The sequence below is a fragment of the Neolamprologus multifasciatus genome, chromosome 6 (genome assembly GCF_963576455.1).
Source record: "Neolamprologus multifasciatus chromosome 6, fNeoMul1.2, whole genome shotgun sequence".
In the NCBI taxonomy this organism is placed as follows: Eukaryota; Metazoa; Chordata; class Actinopteri; order Cichliformes; family Cichlidae; genus Neolamprologus; species Neolamprologus multifasciatus.
Genome location: NC_140444.1, coordinates 23,577,833 through 23,602,880, shown reverse-complemented (window position 1 = coordinate 23,602,880; position 25,048 = coordinate 23,577,833). Strand labels below are relative to the sequence as shown.

Here is a 25,048-nt window from a genome sequence, read left to right as displayed (position 1 = left end):
CTGTGCCGCTCGCGGGTCAGCTCTCTTTGGGAAAGGTGGCCTCTGTCCCGTTCTCTTTTATCCACATGTGGTGAAGCAGTCAGCGTGGTGACGCGTGTTTGTGTGTTTGTGTGTGCTTAAGACAGTTTTAAGTGTTAAGATGCAGCGAACAGCAGTAGCACTCGCCTGACTTCACACTCGGCTTTGCCACAAGGGAGAAGCAAACTAATACCGTTTCTCTTCCGTTTCTCTACCGTCTTCACAAAACATCCATCTTTTTAGTCGCAGGAGACATCCATCCACCTCTGTCTATGCCTCTCCACTTTGATCACTGATTCTATTTGATGCTGCTTGGGTCTAAAATAACTCTCCTTGGCTTGTCAATAACTGAAGCTAACTTTGTTATGTTAGCCCAAGCTTGGATCACGAGAGGGGAAAAGAACACTTTTGCAGCTTGACAAACAATTTTCCCTCGTCAGGGAACCGGGGCCCATTTCATGAAGGTCTTGTGAAGTGGAGTCGCACAACATTTTTACACCCTCGTGTCGACCTCTGCCTGAACCACGCAGGTTTGGGTAATTAACAACATAGCTACATGAACTATGGCAGTCTCCTGTGCAGGATAGTGCGTCTGTGAGTCAGGTGCCTGTTGTGCGACATAGTTTACATGATAGACACAGTTCTCACATGCCTCTTAAGACTGCAGGCCCTGTGGAGGTTTATCCGAGCTCATAGGGACACAGCTGGGGTGATGAGTACATCCTGTCGCTTTTGAAATCATAAATATTGTACATGACTGGTTTTTACTAGTACTAGTAAATAACACAACACACTGGAGATGTGAGGAGGATATAATGTTTGGCAAAGCTTTATCTCTAACACTCCAGTTAAAGATGGAATACATTTTCCCCAAAGTCACATGTTCAAGATTATTCACATTGAGAAGAAAAGACTACTGTTATTATGTGATGAAGTTCTGCTATAATTTTGATTGGACACAAATATAAATATTCAAGCTGTCATCAGCTTCACTGTCATCTGGTCGGTTGATTAATATCAGCTTTAGCAATACACGGGCACTAAATATGTATAGTCTTTAAAAGTACACAAGTGCTCTTAATAGGTTGTCCTAACAGAGGGGTATACTGAAAGGAAATTCAACACAGTCAGGCTTTCTTTCCACAGTAAGAGGTGATGGGCTTTATGGCAGTGGTTTTCAGCTTTCTTTGTTAAGCCCAGTTCTCTGCTTCGGGCTCTATACTCGCTCACATAAAAAAGGGGGCGTTCCACATGCCATGCCATGCTTTTTTTTTTCCCACCACAAAATGATCCCTATGAGTGTCCCCTACTCAGATTGGAGATGTTATCAGATGATTACGATGATAGCACACAGAGCAACCAAAATAACCAAATTTACTCGAGTTAATGTATTTTATCACAGCTGTTCGTTTCTGGAGCTCTGCAACTTTATGCACTGGCACCAGATTAAAAACCAAATCTGAAACTAACTAACATTTATGCGGGCAAATTCCAGTAACTTTACAGCTGGGACATCATTTGGTGTTTTCTAAGTAAGTTATGGCTAAACAAATTGCACGCACAATGAAACACATTCTCTCAGCAGAGAATCTACATGACACCTAAAACATGCTGTTAATAAAAGAACCAGTAATAACGTGATGCAACTGATTTTCAGACCTGCTCATGACCAGGTAATGTGTTTAGCATAAGTTAGCTTGGTGATTTATCCAGGTTTAAAGAGAGCCACTTCTGTCTTTAGGCTCAGTGTATCTGGCTAACTTGGTAATCTTGCTTCACAGTACACTCTTTAAGCTGAGCTACTAGAGGTACTACTTTCTGAGTCTGTTAACTGTCTGTAAAGTAGAAGAAACACACTGTAGCAAAAGGACTTGCAGTGGTGGAAGCTAATTAGATGAAGCAACACATTAAAAGTTAATAATGATCCATACAATACACTAATCCTTCTTCAGTCACAGATATCTAGTAATGTATTAAGTACTGTATTCTGCATAAACCTGTGATTCCTCGCCTATTGCCAAAAACAGATTGATGTGGCACAGTAGACCGGGGTCAGTCATAGGCTACACTTGCTTATAAATGCCACTTTGAAGCTATTACAAATATGCTGCAAGCGTGGGATCAAATAATAGTACCTGCTGGCATTTTTCTAATGTGGGATACGCTTGTCTACCACCTATAGAACCATGAATGCGCTCTTATGTTGTCCCAAGACCAGAAGCGTGGGTGTTCAGACAGACCCAGAATTTCCTTTTTCTTGTTTTCCCGTCGCCCACCTGCAATGGCAGCATAAATGTCAACCAGAAGAAACACAATTGGGCGCTCAACCTCAGCGTGAGAGAGAGAGAGAAAGAGAGGGAGCATGAGAGGAGGAATGAGCAAAGAAGAGCGCAGCACTGCCAGCTGGGTCAAGGCAACCCCCACGTTACAGGAGATCAAAGCTAGACCAGCCCACATCCTGCCACTGACCTATAAGGCCTCTGTAGCTCAGAGGCTCCATACTGCTGCAAAGAGTTTCATTCAACCAGCTTTGACACCACGAACTGAAAGCAAATGATTGATTATGTAGATGCTGATGACAGATAATTTGTTCCCACCCCCTCGAACTAAGGGGAGCATGCTTGCATGGTGAGACACATGGGAGTCACCCTGAGTCATCTCGATTTGTCTTGTCTGGTTTTTGATGAATAGTGTGAATATAACTCATGTTTTGGCATGTGGTGTTCACAATGCAGCAGTTTTGGGGTTTTTTTTTCGTGTACAGATGCAGTCATTTCTTTTATTCCCTTTTCTTCTAGGAGGAAAACGCAACAGTTTCTCCACATGCAAAGCAAAGGCAGCAGCTTCAGGCCCTCTGCTAGAGATGGAGGCCTGTTAGATCCCATGAAGACCCTTAAATCTCCAAAACCGAAGCCTCCAGTTCTCAGAGAAACCCCCACAGCACCCCACAACCCCCCCCCCCCCCCCGTTGATACCCTGCCTAACCCTACCCGCTTTCCTTAGCCACCATCACATGCCACCACCGTCACCAGAATCACTGTTTGACTCTACTTCCTCCCTAAAGGCGCCTGCTGTAGAGACACTGAACCGAACTGACCGAGACAATCATGATTATAGTAGGAGCACCCTCACGTAACCGTGCCGTCTCACTCTGAAGGCATCGAGTTAACATCTGTGTGGTTATTTTCATTTTAATATATATATTTTTTATTTTTGTTTAGTCAGTTTTCCTTTTCAATGTTGGCTTTACTGCAAACCTGTGGCACTGCACTGAAAAATAGCAGCAATTGTGATGTGTGCACAAACGCCCCCCTCCCCCACCCTGCACTGCCCGTAACAGTCAAAACACTTGCTACTAAGTTATTCTAAGTTATTTTGCCACCTCTTTTTCCCCTTTGTGTAGTTCATTAGGCTGTAATTTACTTCCCCGCCCCTTGTGTTTCTCTCACTGGGTTGTTTTTTTTTTTTTTGTTGTTGTTGTTGTTTTGAGACCATTTTGGGGGTTTGCCACCACCCCCCGCCCCTCCATCCCTGACTGACCAAACACCTCTTTCTAGACTGCACTAAGGAAGATGGAGGGATCTCATCTTGTCCAAGAAACGCCCTCAAGATTTCTAGTTCGTTGCTGACGACCAGTTGGTGCAAAAAAAGGATCAACATTTTGGATTTGCTTTTCATTTTAGACTGAATATTATTTTTGAATGCCTTTTATTTGTATCCTGAACCCTTGTTCAGTTTCTTGGTGTATATTTCTGTGATTATTTTTCCCCTTTGTTTAATATGGTTTTTGTTTTGTTTTTTTATATATATAGTGGTATATATGAAAATAAGCTTTGGACACAGGAAAGCCATTTTTCTTGTTGAAGCGTCTTGCAGAAAATTGAAACTTAAGGCTTCTTTTGATAACTATTTGTAACAAATAGTGACCTCGAGTCTTGCTCAGATGTAAAATAATGCTCAGTATGTGTACTTTTTAAACTGTCAGGATTATGTCAATTTTCTTGGTATTTTTGCAGGCAACATTAGGACAAAGGCGAGAGTGACAGCTCAGAGGCCTATATTTTATTGTTCTAAAACATGACATATGAAGCAGAAATATATATTTACCCCAGCACTTGACAGTCTGTCTTTTATTGCAATGGACCTTTTTGTCTTTTCTCTCTGGTAGCTAATAGTGTGGTCTTTAGCCATGTTGTTTATTCCATGCAAACATCTCTGTAACATCTTGATTTTAATGCTCTATTTTTAGTATTACTTGATTAATTCCTTTTTTTTTCTAAAGTCTCATGTTTTAGGTCACTGTCATCTTGGTATAGCATTTTTTTTCTTTGCTTCCCAAGTGGTCATATTTGAACCGTTTCAACATGTTTTTTTTGTTTTGTTTTTTTAAAAGAAAAACAATAAAAAGGCACCATTGGCTCATTTGATCACTTGTGTGGTGGAAAGACCAGAGCTAGATGTGCCAGATGTAACGTTCTGTGTGTCGTCATTGGAGCGTGCAGTTTTAGCACTCGCAGGCAGCAGTGACACTCGGTGGTGTGACACGGATAAAACATGACATCGCTTTGCTTGTGCGTTGGAGGAAACTTAAAGAAAAAGCTTAAAGAAGCTGACAAGCAACAATATTGGGACTAAATTTATGCAGAATTGCAGTGCTGTGTAAAAGTCTTGAACAACTCCTTAATTTCTTTGTATTGTGATATGAAAATGGGGAAAGAGGTCTAGAGACTTACTGAAAGTTGTGCAAAGAAACATGGAAATGTAATATATAAATTAAACACAGTTTGTACAGTTCTAACAAGCTTGAAAGTCAATGTGGCATGGCCATCTTTATACTTCAATACTGGCTGAACTGTTCCTTTTTCCTGACCTTATAATGTGGCATACCTCAGTCTTTTATTCCCGTTTCCCCTAATAGCTGCTCTTCCACTGAGACCATTTCTGAAGAGGGTTCAGCGAACAGTAACAGTAACTGTTTCTTAAGGAAGTGGACGTTCATTTGCTCTAGTTTTTTATTTATCTATGTATGTATGTATGTATTTATTTCTGCCACTGCCACTTCTTCTGTTCTTCCTCATATCCTTGAAGGACAGACTGCACACCATGCTGTGATATGCCAGGTTTTTGGCTAACAGCTCTCTGGCTAAGAAATCACCTTGTTAGTGCAAAAATTCAATTTCTTGTTTGTCAAACTTTGTCCTTTTTTTTTCTTGTAGATCTGACTAAAAACAATGGTAACAAATTATGTGTTTTTCCAGCAAGCTGCTGATAACAGCATAAAAAGATGCTTTAAGTCCCTAAAAATAGTATTTTAAATTGGTAATTTGCCAACTATAACAGGGACCTCTTGACTTAAGATGCCATTTATGGTTGAATGACTCAACAGTCAGTGTTAAGTCACTTAACAAACAAACAAAAACATTGCTTCGAAAATGATCAAGTACAAAGATTGGATCAAAAATGGCTGAAAACGCAACCAATGTTCAAAGAAAAACTTTGAAAGACCTTCAGAAAGCCTGAACTATTGTTCAAGACCACTTAAAAAAATCAAACAAACAAGCTAGAAGATTCTTGGAAGCTAAATATAAAGAAATGAGACACAAGACTTTTGAACAGTACTGTATATTACAGTAGTAGTGCTAGCAGTGCTGCTGTGAGAATATAATCTTGGAGTATCTGAGCCTTTAAGGAAGAAAAAAAACTACAGTTGAGTAACAAGTTTCCAGATGTAAAAATTGCACAGTTATCGAATTTAACAGTCTTCTGTTAAAACTCTTATGGTGATAAAAATTTATTTTTAAAGCAAATTGATCCCTTTGATTAATTTGAAATGTCTTAAATCCAAAGAACCGAATTGTGACCCTGCAGTCTCATCAAGGACCATTTCAAGTGAAACAGCACCACCTTGTGTTTGTGTTGGGTTAACAAGACATGGAAAAGATTGAGAATGTGTCAAGTGCTTTATGACAGCATCTGCAAAGTATTCATTTTGTGCTCACAATTAATTTGAGTTTAAAAGGGAGAAAAGCGTCCACAGGTTTATGTGAAAATAGTCTTTTATTTGTACAGCACTTTTCAAAACTTAGCTACAAGATTAAAACAAAAGATGTGAATAACAGAATACATGAATACAATAAAAATACATTTGTGAATAATAAAAATAAGGAAACGACAGCAAACCCACGTAATCACTAAAAGCCTAAAAACAGTTAACTGTGTAAGATGTAGCCAGTGTAGTCTGGCAGCTGAACCATAACAAAGTCACTGGCCACTTTGTTAGGTACACCTATTCAACTGCTTATTAACACAAATGTGCACATTTATAATCAGCCAATCACATGGCAGCAACCATGTAGACACACCATGTAGTTGCCCTACCGTCGCTCATACCGAGCATCAAAATACAGAAGTAAAGTGATTCGATTCTAGAGTCTCCCTGAGTGTTGCTGCTGACACTGTTAGTATAGCCATCTGTGGATGGCCATTTCCAACATGATGATAGGCCAGATCATCTCAAGCTAGATCCTTCAACATGACAATGAAGTCACCAGATCTCAATCCAGTAGAGCACCTTTGGGTTGTGGTGGAGCAGTAATACAGCCCCCAAGTTTTGGTCGAATTTACCAACATTTACTTTGTATTCTGATAGCATAATTTGTGCCTCGATTCTTTTAAAATACACTGTAGATAACCATTTCTTGCAAAAACACTGTCATTTATTTCTCCTTTGAAAACAGTTATCACTCTGTTCCACTGTACTTACATTTATAGGTATGAATGGGAATTGCTGTATTATAAAACACTAATAAATTTCTTAGCAAAGCAATTAAATGATGAGTGAATTATTTACCAAGTGAATTATTTAAATTCACTAGAAGAACCATACCCCCCACCCCTTTTTAATTTTTAAAAAATCTAATATGTTTGTTTGCATATGTGATGTTTTCCAAGTGTAAAAAAATAACAACAAACAAACAGGCAAACAAACATCCAGATACAAATTGGATAGCGTAATGTTGCAGTGGATTTAATCTAAACTATCAATATTTGCTCCTTCACTTTCTTCTTCACCTAAAGCCTGTACCATAAATGAGAATTAAGTGCTTAGCAAGGTAACTTCAGGATTAACTGGGTTTTCAGGGTTGCGAAGGTGGTTAGTGGGATAAATTTCCATGGTAACTTATGCCGCAAACCTAGCCTTAAGTTTAAGAGATCAGCACTACAAACCCACAAATCATTTCGCCATCCTGGAATATCTGTCAGATCCCCTGCACTGGCAGAAAGCTGCTTTTTAGAGCAACTCCCCAGCATCTTTCCCAAGGACTCTGCAACAAACTAAGGAGGCGGGGATCGAATCACCGACCTTCTGAATCATAAACAATTTGCTTTAAATCCTGAACCACATAAACAACAAGATTTTCCATAGCTGTGAGCTGGGTAAACAACGAGGAGAATGGTATCAAATGGTTAATGGGTTTAAATTTAAAAAAGAAAGATACAAGAATTCATTTTGCTACTGTGAATGAGTTCCCTGTGATGTTATCTGCAGCACTAATATTCTTGCCTGGATTCTTTCCAATATCACACAGACTTTCCAATATAGCGCTGGCAGGGTCAAAACCATTAATGGCCAACTGGGTCAAGTTCTCACATAAATGAGGTGTTATAGTAATATTCTTCAGCTTCATCCATAAAAATCTAAAACTGTGCCCACTTATATTTATCACTCTGTAAGAGCCTCATTTCAATAACTTGTCTTCTGGATGTCCTCAACATAAAGGCCATGCAAGTTGATGATTGCGGTCTGTAAAACTTTTAAGACAGTGGGGGGAAAAAAAAGAAAAGAATCACAGAAGTGCACTTGCCAGTAGCCAAGACTAAAATGGTAACGGTCCAAAGTTACACTTTATGATCATGTCTTTTAACTATTGGAGATTATGTATCGGAATTTCAGGAGTGGGACCACGCCTCCAAACACGCTCCTTCCGGTTGTCATCTATATAGGTTCCCTCAGTTCTGCAAAGCTGTTCATTCTCATTTACGTGCCCCACCCTTCGTCCCTCCTTGTTCTCAATAGGGCTTTGGAGTTGACGTCACGCCGCAATGCATTATGGGAGCGCAGCGCCATTTTCGGGGTCTACGAATTAAAACAAACACACTGTTGGAACGACGACTACAAGAAAGATGCTTAAAAGCAGCTCAAAAGAGAATGGACTGTATAGAGACCGATTGCGTCCAGAGGCGAAGCGGCGGTACTTGCAGAAAATAGCGTGCATTGGAAATGTGGACCCGTATGAAACACAGCCGTGGAGTAGAAACCCTGAAGACCAACCGCTATTGACGTAGCCTGACATATTTTCGTACCTTGTCTGTGGAGTCAGCGCGTACAAGTCGTCATTCAAACAAAGGTAAGTCAGCTCGAGTACTGCGTGTGAAATGCGTTTGATTTCCCTGCAAACATTCAGATTAGTGCAGCATAAATTCATTCATGAGGGGAAACTACAGTGAGAACATGTGGAGGCTGTTAGAGGGATAACATAGTGAGTTCAGTGCACTGATGTGACATTGTCATGAAGGATTTAGTTATTCTTTATGGTTAAAGAAATTGCACTAATTTATTCATATTTATTATAAATAATTCTAATTATACATCTTGCTTCCATATTTGTATCTTGTGTCACTAAAAATACATTTTATTTTAGTTGTATACATTGATTAATGACCTGCAGAATCTCCTTATCATATTAAGTGACTCATAATTGTCACTTTATGCTTTCTCCATCTCTAAAGTGATGACATCCTTGCATTACATACTTTAGGTTCATTTTCTGCAGGCAGGTTTCTGAGAGAGAACAGGCAGATTTACACTATAACATGCAGCGTTCTATAGATGGACACATAAAGAAATGAAAAATTACATGTATGTGCTAACTTTCTAAACACTTTGTTACATTTATGATAAAGTAGATTAAACACATTTATGTCGGCCTTGGCTCATAGTTCTTGTCTTTAAATGAACTTTGTGTGTTTCAGGTCCTGCACTCTCAAAGACTGAATGAACCAGCATTGCAGCCATGGGTCACTGTGAGCATCACAGGGAAGGTTGAAGCCGCCCGCTGCACCTGTAAGGCCGGAGTCGTGGAGACCTGCAGCCACGTCACTGCTCTTCTGTTTAATGTAGAAGCAACAGTGTTGATCTGTGGCACAGGACTGTTACAGATGAACCTGCATGCTGGGTTTTGCTGGGTAATGTGACCAAGATACAGTCAGAGGTTGGCCGTAAGATAGACTTCTCCTCTTCAGCTGCCCAAAAAAAGGCTCTTGATCAAAACATAAACAGACCATCTGTAGTGACAGGTAAAAGGAGCCGTCCTCAAAAAAGAAAAATCCCACCTGCTACTGTGGAGGAGTTGTCACTGCTGGAGGATACTTGGATACTTTGCTGGAGCACAGTAAAGCTGTGGGTTGTGGGAATGACCCATAATGTTTTATCTAGGGGTCTAGATTTATGCCTGTAGTGCACTGCCATGTAAATAATTTGCATTTACTGAATATGTACTCACTGAGTACCACTGTTCAAAAATTGAATAAAGAAACAAACTAATTTCTGCCTCTTTTTTTTATTATTATGAAAACCACTTTATAGAACATCACATCCGTTACAATGTAGGATCCATGTCATTTATAGTTTACAAATGACAAAATGTTTACATAAAATCATGACAGTGTTTACATGATATCAACCACTACTAACATTACTTTATTTACTGTATCTTTTGAAAAAATACAGCAATTTTAACAGCACAATACTTAAGAATATTTAACAGGAGCAGGTTTCATATTTCCCTGGTTTTATTATCACACTGTTCACCAAAACGCAGCAAACCTTCACCATCTTATCCAGAAGGGTCACCTCTTCACCCTCACATGGAAGAAGTAATCTGATTGGCATGGTGGTATGTTTGAAGCAGGTCCCTTGTGTAGCGCTGGAACCCAGTCACGATGTGTTTCATCCATTTCATTGGCTGGTTTGCCTGCAATAATGCCAAATAATTAGCATCTCTATAAATAGAAGGTGGTTCTACAAAATCACTCAGTAGGATGTTTGTTCTAATTTGCTATGAGCTCAGAGTGCATCGAAAATAAAACTAATAGGCTATAAAGAGTGATATGAACATATTTAGAACTTACCGGAATGAAACTGTCTGGAGCACCAACAGATATTTGGAGATGGAAGAGAACTGGATATCAGCTCGTCTCACAGCTGCTATCCAGGCTACACGCCTTCGTTTGCTAACATCGATACACGAGCTGCCTCATGTTGCTTCCAGGTTGGGAAAGAATGAAAAGATAAACCATTTTCAAGCTTATTCTCTTGCCGGTCGTGCGATCGAACATTGCAGCCGACCACACAGCAAATACGAACCGTGGCTGTTGTGTGTGCCTTCGCTCCCTTTTCACTTGCGCTAGACCCCGAAAATGGCGGATCGAGCCAAAATCCTTTCCACGCCCACCCCCGTGACATCACGCTCCAAAGCCCTATTCTTTAACTTCTTCACTCCTATTTAGTACAGGGGGATCTGCCAGTCCCCTTCGAGGCCTTCCCCAAACTGCAGCTCAATTCTTGTCCAAGCATTTACCTTTACCTACTGAAACACTGTCAAACTTAAAATGAGGACGCAAGCCCAGCTAGTGAATTGTAGGTAACACTTCGTCTAACACACAGACACATCGGTCAGCGTTGCATTTTCTTTCCAACAGATGGCATGCAACACATTCCTGCCTCCTAGAACTGAAAGAGTATACCTAAAAAAAATGAGATTCTTGGGTTATTGTGTTTCTTTTCAAACTAGATTAGGACGGACGGACGGACGGACAGACAGACAGACAGACAGATAGAGGCCCATCTGCAGCTTTGCAACAGTCCATATATCTTATGTGTTCAATAGAGCCAAAGCTTACAACAGCAAAAAGAACCGAGACAGAGTTTGTGATGAAAGATCTCTAGAAAGATCTAAAGCTTGATCTTTAGATTTTCAGCAATGGCCTCGATCACAAGATCCAAGCCCTGAACCACAGATGCAGCGTCTGTGGAGCTCGACACGTTCTGCAACGACATTTCTTGATGAACTCTTCACCTGCCCGAAACAAACCAAACCCAACGTTATCCAGATATTTCACACATTTCACAGGATTAATGATCTGGTTGTTCATGTTTGCTTGTTTGTTTCTTTGTTAATTTATTTCAAACATGTAAACAATATACAGGTACATTTAGTAAAGAAAATAAGAGATAAAAAAAATAAACACTATACAAAAGTCAATACATTGCAATATTTCTACCATTCTGATTCATTTACATGTTGAAAGGGAGTGGGAAGAAGTACACACTTATTTAATCCCACCCCTTTGCCAAAAGTTATCAGTTAATATTTAGTCAGCTTCCTTACTGATATAATCTGTAATAAAAATAGTGAACAGATATCTGATACAATATATACTATATGCTATAATATCACATCATGAATTTTTTTAAATAGAGACATTCACTTAATTTCAATATTTTCCCTTTCTTTATAGTTCGAGAAGATCATATTTTTATAACTCTTTTTGAGCTGTTTTATGTTTGGACATTGCTTTAGTTCCATATTCAAACTGTTCCACAGTTTCACTCCATGAACAGAAACACAAAAGCTTTTTCTTGTAGTACGCACCTTCCCTGTTTTGAAGTCACAAAAACCCCTTAAATTATAACTTACTTCTTTCAAAGAAAACATACTCTAAATTTCTTTTGCTTTGAATAGAATTTGTGCTGTTTGGAATTTCACTAGATCAGCAATTTTCAATATTTCAGACTGCAAAAATAGTGAGTTTGTATGTTCCCTAAAACCTGCATTGTGGATGATTCGAACTGCTTTTTTTTTGCAGAGTAAAAAGTGAATGTAATGTTGTTTTATAGTTGTTGCCCCAGACCTCTGCACTATAGCTTAAGTCTGGTGAAACCAGTGAACAGTAGAGAATATGAAGTGGTGACGTTGCCTGTTAACTGCACCTCTGCCTTATCTGCAAACTTCTTCTTGCCACTCTTGAGGCTGCCTTCAGTTGTTTTAATGGACCTTTTGAGGATGCTGTCACCCGCGTCAACCAGTGTGACAGAGTGGCCCGTTGATGTGGCAACCTTTAAAGAAAACGGTTCAAGGTCATTTCAAAGCCATCGCTGTTTGTTATTTTTGGAAGGAGACGTGATCAACATAAATATTAATATAACATTAACCATAAAACTTTGAAGAAAAGTGACCTTGATGATAAGTTCATGGCTCCTTTACATTAAATCTGTCTTTGTTTTTACATAACCTTGTTGACAGATGGCACTGAGCAGATATACAAACGCCATGTAAGCAGATTGCTGTGCATTTTGAGCAAACATAGCATGCAAAGAACTCAACTGAAGCACCGTGTGGAGTGTTTACTTTAGGCAAAGCATAAGAACACAAGAGTAAACACTGAAAAATGATGTAGATTAAATTCTGTAGAATGCAGAGGACACAGAAGAGGAAAAAATAGCTTCCTTTTTCTTAAAAAAGAATGCAACAGGAACTGCAAAGACATGATAAGTTTTACACTGCCAGTTCATTCTTGTGTACATATTTTTCAGTGTTGCTTACTGTGTAAACAACAATAGAAAGAGCCTACCTGGAAACAAAAAACCCTGCAAGTGAACCATTATCTTGAACGAAGAAATGTGGTCTGAAAAACAAATCCTGATCATGATTGGGGATCAATGAAACATTTGGTGAAATCAAATAATTAAATGAATCTATAGTACAACTCAAAGCTGTTTAGTGGTGAAAACACATGTACAACAGAAAGAAAACGCAAGTGATTGGGACTAGCTGTAAGAAGAAAGTTACTACTGAAGTGCTGTGTTCACAACTTTCTTTTCTTAACCTTTCTCACCAGAGGATGGCTTTGAATTTATCAGTGACTCACGCTCCCAGAATATTTTTTGTTGTAGGAATAGCCTATACAGTACTGTGCAAAAGTCTTGAGCAACCCAATGCTGACTTACTACTTGGTATGATCACCTCTATTCTTCGAGCAGTATTCAGGAATAGTTCTCCAGCCTGAAGCTGTCTTTCAGGCACGTATTATGAAATTATTCAAAAATAATTTAGTTCTTTCACACAAAATGTCCCCTCTGTGAATAGTATATTTTATTCATGCAACTTCCAAAACAAAAGTAGAATTAAAAAGTCCTATGTCTTTCTTTCATCAGTGTGCATAATGTAATTCCTGTGTGCGCAGAGCAAAGTTGCACATTATCAGCATTTATTTCTAATGAGAGTTGGCATCTCAGATACCTGTTTCTGTTCCCAAAGTTGCTGTGAAAAACATAAATCAGTCCATAAAAGAGAATTGAAGATCCAAAAGTATGAATTCTGCACCAGTCAGGGCAGACAGAGTCAGACTCTGCTCAAAGGTTGAGTGGCTTTATGTCCATTACTAAAACAAACCCCAAAACCTAAAAAAAACAAACAAACATTAAAAGCAGTGTTACTGTAATTATTATAATAATCATTCTATAATTTATTTCATTGTTCTGTGCACACAGCAATCACTAGTAATAGTGTCAAAAACCGTGTGAAAACACTTTTATGCTATCAACTTTTAAAATGATATTATGAACTTTTTAGCAAACAAAGCTTTATTTAAACCTTGTCTTTTGGATACATCATGAAAGTTCTGACGGAGAAACCTGAGTCAGTTGGGATCGGTAACAGCATCACGAACACCACCACACTGAGCACTGGAGCCCCTCAGGGCTGTGTGCTCAGCCCACAGCCCACAGTCGTGAGTCACTTTGCTGACTCACGACTGTGTTGCACGGTTTTCTTTATTTTGCAGTTTGCAATTTTTGCACACTTGCACTTTATGTAGTCCTGTGTTGATTGTCTGTTATATGTAACACTGTGGTCTTGGAGGAACGCTGTCTCGCTTCACTGCGTACTGTACCACTCCACGTGGCTGAAATGACAATAAAGCCACTTGAGTTGACTTGAAAGTCCAGTATGAAAGTATCCATCACAGCAACTTCAAAAGTTTAGTTTGAGCGCTGCCTTGTATGGCACAACCACTTACATTTTAGTCTTTGTCTTAACAATATCATCATTCTTCTATTACCATTAAAATGTTTTCCTTTCTTAACTGATGCTCATAAATATGATACATGCACATCCAATAAGTCATCGATATCTCTCACTCTAAAAATGACAACAGACAGCAAGTATTTAAAAATCTATTTATTCAGCTTTAAAATTCGCTGGACACTGAAAGGAAACTGACAGGTTGACTTAGCAAACAGTTGCTCTTTAATGCACACGGCAAAGGCACTTATCTATTCCAGTGTCTGATCAGTTGTTGAGCTAGTTTCTGTGATGAATGCACACATTCACAGGAGATCACTTGTGCTTGTAGAATCCCTCTCCTGTCTTTATGCCAAGTTTGCCCTCTGCAACCAGTTTGTTCAGCAGGTCACTCGAATCAAAGAGAGGGTTCTTAGGATCCTTTGTCTTGAAGGCTAAAGACATACAGACAGACGGTCCCATCTCATCACAGGCTGTGACATGTTTAAATCAAAATCACATAAACAACTACAGTGTCTATGGATTTTTACTCACCTTCAATAACAGCCTTTACTATGTCTAGTCCTACATAATCAGCAAGTTCAAATGGCCCCATGGGATAACCAGCGCCGAGTTTCATACCAATGTCAATGTCTTCTTTGGATGCATCGCCTGAGAGGTTAGAAAAACAGAATGTCAACAAAATTAGAGGAATCAGTGAAAAGCTTGAAGGATGCTTGAAGGAGCTGTAGAAACAGCAGGTACACACACCTCTCTCATACAACCGGATGGCCTCCATCATGCATGGAACAAGTAGACGGTTTACAATGAATCCAGAGGTATCCTGAATGAAGAGAGGTTCAACATGATTACTAAAGACAGAAAGCAGAGTTGTTCACGTGCGTACTCTGTTAAATCATTGCCAAAACAATGTGGGACTCTGTAGTTTTCTCTGGTCCCCTCCCGAATCAGACCAGGAGTGACACGTTTAGCCGCATGTTCTCCTTAAATTGCTGGCTGTCTGAGTGGTGTCCAAGAAAAGATGTGGGCTTCATAGATAATTGGCAAACCTTCTGGAGGAAACCTGGTCTTGTTAGGAGAGACGGCATCCATCCCACTTTGGATGGAGCAGCTCTCATTTCTAGAAATATGGACAAATTTATTAAACCCCCCATGACTATCCAGAGTTGGGACCAGGAAGCAGAGTTGCAGTCTTACACGGCTCTCTGCAGCTTCTCTCCTCCTGCTACTACCCCCCCCCCCCGAAAAAAAAACAAAAAAAACCCCATCTCCACTGAGACTGTGTCAGCTCCCAAACAGACAAAAAACAAACTAAAAACCAGCAATAAACAACTTAAACATAAAAAAAAAAAAAAATTAAAAAAAAAAATCACAAAGAAGGAACAATACATTAACCACATCTGAACCAAAGAGTAAAACAGTGAAATGTGGATTATTAAATATTAGGTCTCTCTCCTCCAAGTCTCTGTTAGTTCAATTCAATTCAATTTTATTTATATAGCGCCAAATCACAACAAAAGTCGCCTCAAGGCGCTTCATAGATACAGAGAAAAGCCCAACAATCATATGACCCCCTATGAGCAAGCACTGTGGCGACAGTGGGAAGGAAAAACTCCCTTTTAACAGGAAGAAACCTCCGGCAGAACCAGCCTCAGGGAGGGGCGGCCATCTGCTGCGACCGGTTGGGGTGAGAGAAGGAAGACAGGATAAAAGACATGCTGTGGAAGAGAGACAGAGATTAATAACAGGTATGATTCAATACAGAGAGGTCTATTAACACATAGTGAGTGAGAAAGGTGACTGGAAAGGAAAAACTCAATGCATCATGGGAATCCCCCGGCAGCCTACATCTATTGCAGCATAACTAAGGGAGGATTCAGGGTCACCTGGTCCAGCCCTAACTATATGCTTTAGCAAAAAGGAAAGTTTTAAGCCTAATCTTAAAAGTAGAGATAGTGTCTGTCTCCCGAATCCAAACTGGAAGCTGGTTCCACAGAAGAGGGGCCTGAAAACTGAAGGCTCTCCCTCCCATTCTACTTTTAAATACTCTAGGAACAACAAGTAGGCCTGCAGAGCGGGAGCGAAGTGCTCTAATAGGGTAATATGGTACTACAAGGTCATTAAGATAAGATGGGGCCTGATTATTTAAGACCTTGTATGTGAGGAGCAGGATTTTGAATTCAATTCTGGATGTAACAGGAAGCCAATGAAGGGAAGCCAAAACAGGAGAAATATGCTCTCTCTTTCTAGTCCCTGTCAGTACTCTTGCTGCAGCATTTTGGATTAAAGTCATGTTAGTACATAATTGATCAACAAATTGATTTACTCTGCCTTACAGAAACCTGGTTGCAGCAGGATGATTATGTTAGTTTAAATGAATCAGCACCCCCGAGTCATTCTAACTACCAGAAATCTCGAAGCACAGGCCGAGGGGGCGGTGTGGCAGCAATTTTTCACACCAGCCTATTAATTAACAAAAGACCAAGACAGACTTTTAATTCATTTGAAAGCCTGATGCTTAGCCTCATCCACCCCAGCTGTAACACTCAGAAACCAGTCTTACTTGTTATCATCTATCGTCCACCTGGGCCTTACACAGAGTTTCTGTCTGATTTCTCAGACTTTATATCTAATTTAGTTCTGAGCTCAGATAAAATAATTATTGTGGGTGATTTTAACATCCATGTTGATGCTAAAAATGACAGCCTCAACATGGCATTTAATCTGTTATTAGACTGAATTGGTTTCTCTCAAAATGTAAAAGAACCCACCCACCACTTTAATCACACTCTAGATCTTGTTTTAACTTATGGCATAGAAACTGAACATTTAACAGTGTTTCCTGAAAACCCTCTCCTATCTGATCATTTCTTGATAACATTTACATTTACAATAATTGATAACACAGCAGTGGAGAGTAGACTTTATCACAGTAGATGTCTTTGTGATAGCGCTGTAACTAAGTTTAAGAATGTAATCCACACACTGTTATCATCTTCAGTGCTCATAGAGCAGAGCAGCTATCTGAACGCTACCCCAACAGAGGTCAATTATCTTGTTAATAATTTTACCTCCTCACTACGTACGACTCTGGATACTGTAGCTCCTGTGAAAACTAAGGCCTCATATCAGAAGTACCTGACTCCGTGGTATAATTCTCAAACACGTAGCCAAAAGCAGATGACTCGTAAGCGGGAGAGGAAATGGCGTGTCACAAATTTAGAGGATCATCATTTAGCCTGGAGAAATAGTTTGCTGCTTTATAAGAAAGCCCTTCACAAAGCCAGAACATCTTACTATTCATCACTGAAGAAAATAAGAACAACCCCAGGTTTCTCTTCAGCACTGTAGCCAGGTTGACAAACAGTCAGAGCTCCATCGAGCCCAACCATCCCTGTGGATTGTGTTCAACTGCACTAAGACACGCGTACGGCCCGACTACCAGCTAGTGCTTCCGCGGTAATAATCCCTTTAACGTTAACTAGTAATGACTGCATGAACTTCTTCACAAATAAAATTTTAATCATTAGAGAAAAAATTACCAATAACCATCCCACAGATGTAATATTATCTACAGCTACTTTTAGTACCATTGATGTTAAGTTAGACTCTTTTTCTCCAATTGATCTTTTTGAGTTAACTTCAATAATTACTTCCTCCAAACCATCAACTGTCTTTTAGACCCCATTCTTACAGAACTGCTCAAAGAAGTCCTGCCATTAATTAATTCTTCGATCTTAAATATGATCAACCTATCTCTAATAGTCTGCTATGTACCACAGGCCTTCAAGCTGGCTGTAGTTAAACCTTTACTCAAAAAGCCATCTCTAGACCCAGCAGTCTTAGCTAATTATAGGCCAATCTCCAACTTTCCTTTCATATCAAAAATCCTTGAAAGAGTAGTTGTCAAACAAATCTCTAAAATTAGAAATATCCTGTCTCAGAGTGACGCTGAAAAACTAGTTCATGCATTTATTACTTCCAGGCTGGACTACTGCAATTCATTATTATCAGGATGTCCAAAAAAAACTTGCTGAAAAGCCTTCAGCTAATCCAAAATGCTGCAGCAAGAGTACTGACAGGGACAAGAAAGAGAGCATATTTCTTCTGTTTTGGCTTCCCTTCATTGGCTTCCTGTTAAATCCAGAATTGAATTCAAAATCCTGCTCCTCAGAGTATTTAAAAGTAGAATGGGAGGGAGAGCCTTCAGTTTTCAGGCCCCTCTTCTGTGGAACCAGCTTCCAGTTTGGATTCGGGAGACAGACACTATCTCTACTTTCACGATTAGGCTTAAAACGTTCCTTTTTGCTAAAGCATATAGTTAGTGCTGGACCAGGTGACCCTGAATCCTCCCTTAGTTATGCTGCAATAGACGTAGGCTGCCGGGGATTCCCATGATGCATTGAGTTTTTCCTTTCCAGTCACCTTTCTCACTCACTATGTGTTAATAGACCTCTCTGCATTGAATCATGTGTTATTAATCTCTGTCTCTCTTCCACAGCATGTCTATCCTGTTTTCCTATGGGCTCAAAATGTGGTCATAAATATTTTGGACTTGTAAATCAGTTTTGTATGTGTAAAAAAAATTTGTGTGTGCGTAAAAAAGATTTGTGTGTGTGTAAAAAAAGATTTGTATATGTAAAAAAGATTTGTGTGTGGACTTAGCCAAAAAAAATCCCTGCAAGTTACAAGTACGAATTTTGACCCTATTTTTCTTCCTTTCATCTGATTGGTCAATGTCATGTCAATCACAAATGTAACAATCCAATCAGAGAACAGATGGGTTTGGCTGTCGGAGGGGTGCTTTTTTTTGAACTGCAGGTCTTTGAAGGGAATAAATGCCCTTTTACATGCCAACCCAGCGTTTTCCTTCATCACCACGAAGGAAAACAGTCTGTGGTCGTCCGAGTTTGGTGATTTTTGTGTCACAGGGACTTCCACAGTGGAAAATGACAGTCTTCATTACAAAGCTTTCTTCGTTATGAATTAGCATACATGTTTTTATTGAATATTTGAAGAACTAGCAAAAAAAACAGAAACTCTTGTAGAGGACATAAAGTCAGAGATAAAAAAAAAAAGGAGCAGGTGCATCTAGCACAGGTAGAGCTGCTGCAAAAACCCACAGAGCCCAGCAGCCAGCGCAACAAATTCTGGATCCTTTGCTTTTAGTTAGCAGTTAGCATTAGCAGCACATCCTACGTCCGATGTGAAAGGACTTTTATGCTGCGCACTGTGACTCACAGCAATCGTCCCGGGTCAGCCCTGACTTTGTGTTAAACTAATCCTAAAGTAATAATGGTATTTCTAACCACTGATATACCACAACTTTATCCTTTCAACAGCTGCTGAAAGTTAGGGGACCTAGCTGCTATCGGATATAGAGATCCTCCAGCTTCAAACTGTATTAACCTTCAAGGACCTGCAGTTAAAAAAAAAAAAAAAAAAAGCACCCCTCCGACAGCCAAACCCATCTGTTCTCTGATTGGATTGTTACATTTGTGATTTACAAGTACAAAATATTTATGACCACATTTTGAGCCCATAGTTTTCCTTCTCTCACCCCAACCGGTCGCAGCAGATGGCCGCCCCTCCCTGAGCCTGGTTCTGTCGAAGGTTTTGTGGAGATGGAAAATTATTTTACTGTTACTATTCATAATCATTATTATTACTGTTGCATCACTTATGATTTATTATCACTTATGAGTTAAAAGTGATAATAAATAATAAAAAATCCCTTTTAACTCCTGTTAAAAGGGAGTTTTTCCTTCCCACTGTCGCCAAAGTGCTTGCTCATAGGGGGTCATATGATTGTTGGGCTTTTCTCTGTATCTACTGTACAATATAAAGTGCCTTGAGGCGACTTTTGTTGTGATTTGGCGCTATATAAATAAAACTGAATTGAATTGAACTAATGTGTGCAGAAAAAGGAAGACTAAAAGTCTCTATTAAGACTTTTGTGACCTGCGGCTCAGGGAGTAGAGCGGGTCATCTACCAATCGGTGGATCAATACCTGGCTCAATGCATCCTTTTATTTATTTATGCCCCAAGCGTGAGTGTGTGTGTGAATGTTGGACAAAGCACTTAGGTATAGATGAAACTATGAATGAACATGCTTGGTGTTTGGTGAATAAGACTTGTAGTAACAAAAAGAAAAAAAAAAACCCTTTGAGTTTTCTTGAGTAGACAAGCACTACAAAAGTCCATTTAAATACACACAAAATAAGTGTGCATGTGAAATTCAGCCTTGGATTCATGAAGCATGCACATTATTACAGTGTGCATGTTAGCAAATAGCTTGACATGATTGAATCCCTTATTGTTATTTACTGAATTTTAACCACATTCTGCTTTACAGTATTTTGGGAAACTATAAATTCTGCACCACTTCCAGCTGCTGCTGTCGGCCTCATTGTAACCACTTGCACTTGTGTGTCTGCTATGCAACTGGATTTGGTTCAACTTGAATTTCACCGTGGTGATGAGGCTGAAGTAACAGGAAGCCAAAGCTGTGTGAGCAGGGAGGGTGGTGAGCGAAGCTTTGCTTCTGGAGTGGCGAAAACACAGTGGCACACACCACAGCTCAGGTTGTGTGGGCCAAATGTTCTCCGTCAGCAGCTGCATGAAGTTACACTAGTGCTGACAGTCTGACTGTCTTATTTTTTAATGGGTGGAGTTGAAGAATTTTATGATCAAACCTTCTAGTTCTGTGGGTAATATTGTGTAAGGTTTAGTGCAGTGTAGTGAAAACAGGTTATGTTTCTTGTGTCAACACAGCAGCTCAGAACCGACCTTTAAAGCAGACCTGCAGTATCTGGTACCAAGACTTTAAGATTTAACACAGACGGCCACAGCAATCCAATACACTGAGCATGTGCAAGCCATTTGCTTACCATCTAATACAACACATCCCAGACCTTAATGTGAGCCACTGATACAAAATGAGCAACTTTATTGCTTAAGCTATAGGCAAAAACTCCTCACCTTGCAGGACACTGGTGTTTTTCCAAGCACTTTGCTGAAGTCCATGAGGGAATCCAAAGTGTCTTGGCTTGTTGCTGGAGTTCCAATCACCTGTGGAAGATGGAGACTTTAGCAGCTTTGGTTGTAATAGTGCAATTCTAAAAATACAGGGTTTGCCCAAGTTATAGTAATTCTATAACTATAGTAAAGTTAAACAAAGAGCACTATACTATCGTAACTATAACATAGTTATATGTAACTATGTAACTTATAGTAATCCTATAAATACTTGTGTCCCTGCATGCCACTATGTGCATTATGATGTACAATACACAAAAAACTCGGGAGACAGATCCTGTTAGTAACTCTTTTATTGTTCTTGCAAACAGGTTTCAGCTATATGATCCAGTTATACATGATATATATGTATAAATGTGTTATATTACTTCCTGGTATTTGAAGATGTTTATTTGTGTTGTATCTTGTTAAACAAAGAAAATGAGCATGCTAATAATTATTCTTTTCTTAAGACCCTACCTCTACCAGCTTCATCATAGCAACTGGGTTGAAGAAGTGAAGGCCACCGAATCTGTCTTGCCTGTTGGTGGAACTGGCGATGTCACAGATAGACAGCGAGGACGTGTTACTGGCAAAGATGGTGTGCCTAAAGAGAGAAATTAACACATATCACAGACATCAGTTAATAAAGCAGAAAAGTGCCTTTTTATTGCCTTTAACAAGGCCATCATCCACTTACTTAACTTACTTGATCTGTAACATGGTCACTACAAGAAAGGCAAGCAGCTCTGGGCGTGTTGCCTGTTGGTGTCCATTATGTAAATTACTGCCATCTTGTGGCTACAGCTGGGTACTGTCTCTGGACACTGCCTTGACTACAAGCCATTGGAGTCTACAGTTTGTCATTTTTTGAGCATTTTCAAGTCCTCTTAACAAAAGTAGACCCTGGCAAGTATTGAGACAAGTATTTTTTGACTGATTAAACAATCAGCTGTCTGTGAAGTTGCTTCTTACACTAATGGAGAATATTTTTCTCTTTTAATTTTTATACTTTATTTAAAACCTGCTAATAATATTTACAGCATTTTATTTATAGCGGGGTGTATCTTTATAAGGTGGTACTGCTGCTTTTCCTAAAGCATACATCTGAATAATTCCCCCCTTACTGGCCATGGTAAGTTAATGGTAAACACTTTAATGATCACTATCCTACAAGTCTTTCTGACTGTGCCAAAAGGTGTTCACGTTCAGGCAGAGTGTGCAAGCTGATGCTGCACTCTGAGAGATAAGTCAGCATAGAAAAGACAGGCAGCACACAATCATGAAAAAGTCTGGTCACACAATCTTAAATCAGTCTGGTCCAATTTGTTTTGCTGGATCTGGGTGGGAGGTGTCATCAGGTTTGCTTGCGTAATTGCCTTTGGGACTTGAAAATAGATCCAAACTGGCTATATATTTAATTAAAAAAATAAATGCCATGAAAGTACATTTGTGCCACCAAAAGTCTTCATACGTGCATACACTACTTGTCATTTCTTTAAGATGTCTTCAGGAATAGCGCTCTAGGCTTCTTGAAGGAAACTGAAAACTCATCTTTGGAGGTTTGCTGCCTTTTGTTCTGTACTCTGTAAAGAAGATTCCCACACTGCTTCAGTAATGTTGAAGTTCTGGCTCCAGGGAGGCCAATTCATGACTGATAGTTGCTTTTTTATCTAAGTACACTTTTACCTTGTTGACAGTGTGCTGAGATTTTTGACAATATCTCCAACACCACTGGCTAAAATGCAAATCATGACCTCTCCAATCTTGAGGTCAAAGACCTTATAGTATGAATCTGAAAACCCTACGTCTCCTTGATCATGGGTTCACAGGGTTAGTTGAACACCAGACTGAGAGTTCAATAAATGACAGGAAAGTCTGGCTCCTTGGAGGCAACATATAAAGAAATGAGAGGTGGCTCAAGACTTTTGCACATTATTGTATGTTAGGTGATCTAAGCCAAGAGCTAAAAGCTTTACACTTTACACAAATAAACAGAACTGAAGTGGAGCTTACGATGGTGCCAACTTGTCGAGCCTACTGAAAAGATCCTGCTTGATCTTTAGATTTTCAACAATGGCCTCCACCACAAGATCCGAGCCCTGAACGGTAGATTCAGCATCTGTCGAGGTCGACACCTTCTGCACAATTTTCTTGATGAACTCTTCACCTGCCTGAAACAAACCAAACATTTTTCAGAACTGCTCAAATTTCATGGTGTGGCTGATATTGCTGCTCATTTTGTCAGTAAATTTACAGCCTCTCACTTCTGGCTTATCGGAAAACTTCTTCTTCGCCACTCGTTTAAGGCTCCCTTCAATTAATTTGATGGACTTTTTGAGGATGCCGTCAGACGTGTCCACCGGTGTCACCGAGTGGCCCGTTGATGCTGCAACCTTAAAGAAAGAAAACATTTCAAGATTGTTCCAAACGCAGCCACCTATGGGGGATTGGTTTTGGTTGAATCCGACACATTCAAACTCTTAACACATATCACAGAGTTGCATCTGTCTAAACCAGGGGTCGGCAACATGCGGCTCTTTAGTCTTTATTTTGCGGCTCCGGGTGGTTTGGGGAAATAAATTAGAAGTATTTAGCCGAAGTGTATTTTATTTGTGTTTAGTTCTTTTTTAACTTGTAGTTCTAAATTGGAAGATTATTGTGATTTTGAAATATAAAAATAAAATTATATCTTATTATTTTTTTTCATCGCTCAAAATAAGCGTCACACTCGCGGAAGCCGGTGTACCCGCCGAAACGCTGTGCATTTATCGAGACTTTCGACCCCATGTAGGCCAATTATGGATCTTCGGATCCACATTATGTCGGCAGCTGTTCTCCACCGTGAACTTTGTTCAAAACAAACACAGCTCACGCCCCACAGATGATAGCTTACAGTCCTGCGTGAAGATGAATGCCCCAATTTGTAACCGCTGTGCCCAGAGGTTCGGGACCATAAGTCTTATTGTAAACATATCACGGCAGACCCGACGATGTTTGCATGAACATGCTTTTCAGCATCTCTTTATTGACCGCTTTTCATACACGGTTGCTGTACGCATACAGCCGGCTGTAGCTTTTCAGCTCACAGCCCGACAACACAACAGCAGAGAGAGCAGACTTTAAGGTGGCGAGGCGTGATTGCGGGTGCCGCTCGGGTGCGTCCGACTCCCCTGCAGCGGTGCTGCAGACCAGGCCCCGCCACACACATTAATCAGGTAAAATACATATTTAGGCAGCATTTTGCAAATATCTATTTTTTAGCAGCATAGTGCTTTTTTTCAAATTATTTTTTAAAAGTCAGGTCAAGGCTCCAAAAGCCCTAAGGCGATATAAGGCTGGCGGCTCACAACAGTTTTTGTTTGCTACATGGATAATTTTATGATTGGCCTTAACCCATTGAACTTAACTAGCAGCTTAGCTAAACACGGACCAGGCTCCTCCTTTTTCGCTTACTCACTTGTGCAATCCCCGCACCCATCTGTCCACCTCCGATGATCGTTACATTTTTAATAACAACATTTCGGACAGCTGAAGACGAGAAGCCTCTGACGATCTGAGGAGCTGCGAAAGCCATGTTGACCGGTGTCCGCTCGGGTCCAAAGTGAAGGACACACTAATATCAGTGCACAGGAGCCCCCTAGCTGGACTAATGAGATCCGTCTGCACCGCCGCCATCTTGCTCCGGGTCAGACTGTGGATTTCAGAAGTTTGATGTCAAACTTTTGTGCGTTTGCTGGTGTTTTTTGTTTTTAATAAAAAAAGAAATGCGAAACCTAAGCAACAGTTAATACATTTCACAAGTCTATAGAGTATCTAAGCACATTTTAGTCTTCAATTAGATTTATTAGGGTGAGTAACCCATTAC

At 39.8% G+C, this 25,048-nt stretch overlaps 2 protein-coding genes and 1 long non-coding RNA gene across 9 annotated transcripts in view; 1 reads left to right on the top strand and 2 right to left on the bottom strand.

The window, feature by feature from the left end:
- Positions 1 to 4,490, top strand: part of lef1 (lymphoid enhancer-binding factor 1) — a 43,336-nt gene extending 38,846 nt beyond the window's left edge. For 3 of the 6 annotated variants that reach the window (XM_085161937.1, XM_085161936.1, XM_085161935.1), the window contains exon 10: positions 2,817 to 4,490. In XM_085161937.1, coding sequence (XP_085018063.1) covers positions 2,817 to 2,896 — 80 coding nt within the window. In that variant the 3' untranslated portion in view covers positions 2,897 to 4,490. The remainder of the gene's footprint in view (positions 1 to 2,816) is intronic. The other 3 variants (XM_085161941.1, XM_085161939.1, XM_085161938.1) reach the window with 1 other exon arrangement.
- Positions 4,491 to 9,501: 5,011 nt separating this feature from the next.
- LOC146517043 (uncharacterized) lies at positions 9,502 to 10,568 on the bottom strand. The gene is made up of 2 exons (XR_014874424.1): positions 10,210 to 10,568; positions 9,502 to 10,052 (listed from the first exon to the last, which is right to left on the bottom strand). It is a non-coding gene; the product is annotated as an uncharacterized LOC146517043 (long non-coding RNA).
- A 3,355-nt stretch (positions 10,569 to 13,923) lies between these two features.
- hadh (hydroxyacyl-CoA dehydrogenase) lies at positions 13,924 to 24,946 on the bottom strand. 2 transcript variants are annotated; one of them, XM_085161946.1, is made up of 8 exons: positions 24,641 to 24,875; positions 23,448 to 23,576; positions 23,197 to 23,354; positions 21,661 to 21,787; positions 21,145 to 21,234; positions 14,913 to 14,985; positions 14,697 to 14,813; positions 13,924 to 14,596 (listed from the first exon to the last, which is right to left on the bottom strand). In XM_085161946.1, exons 1-8 carry the CDS (start codon positions 24,755 to 24,757, stop codon positions 14,478 to 14,480), a joined length of 930 nt encoding a protein of 309 aa, XP_085018072.1. In that variant the 5' UTR covers positions 24,758 to 24,875; the 3' UTR covers positions 13,924 to 14,477. The 2 variants fall into 2 exon arrangements, with proteins under 2 accessions (XP_085018072.1, XP_085018070.1); XM_085161944.1 differs by having other exon boundaries at positions 14,697 to 14,985; positions 24,641 to 24,946.
- Between the last annotated feature and the right edge of the window lie 102 nt (positions 24,947 to 25,048).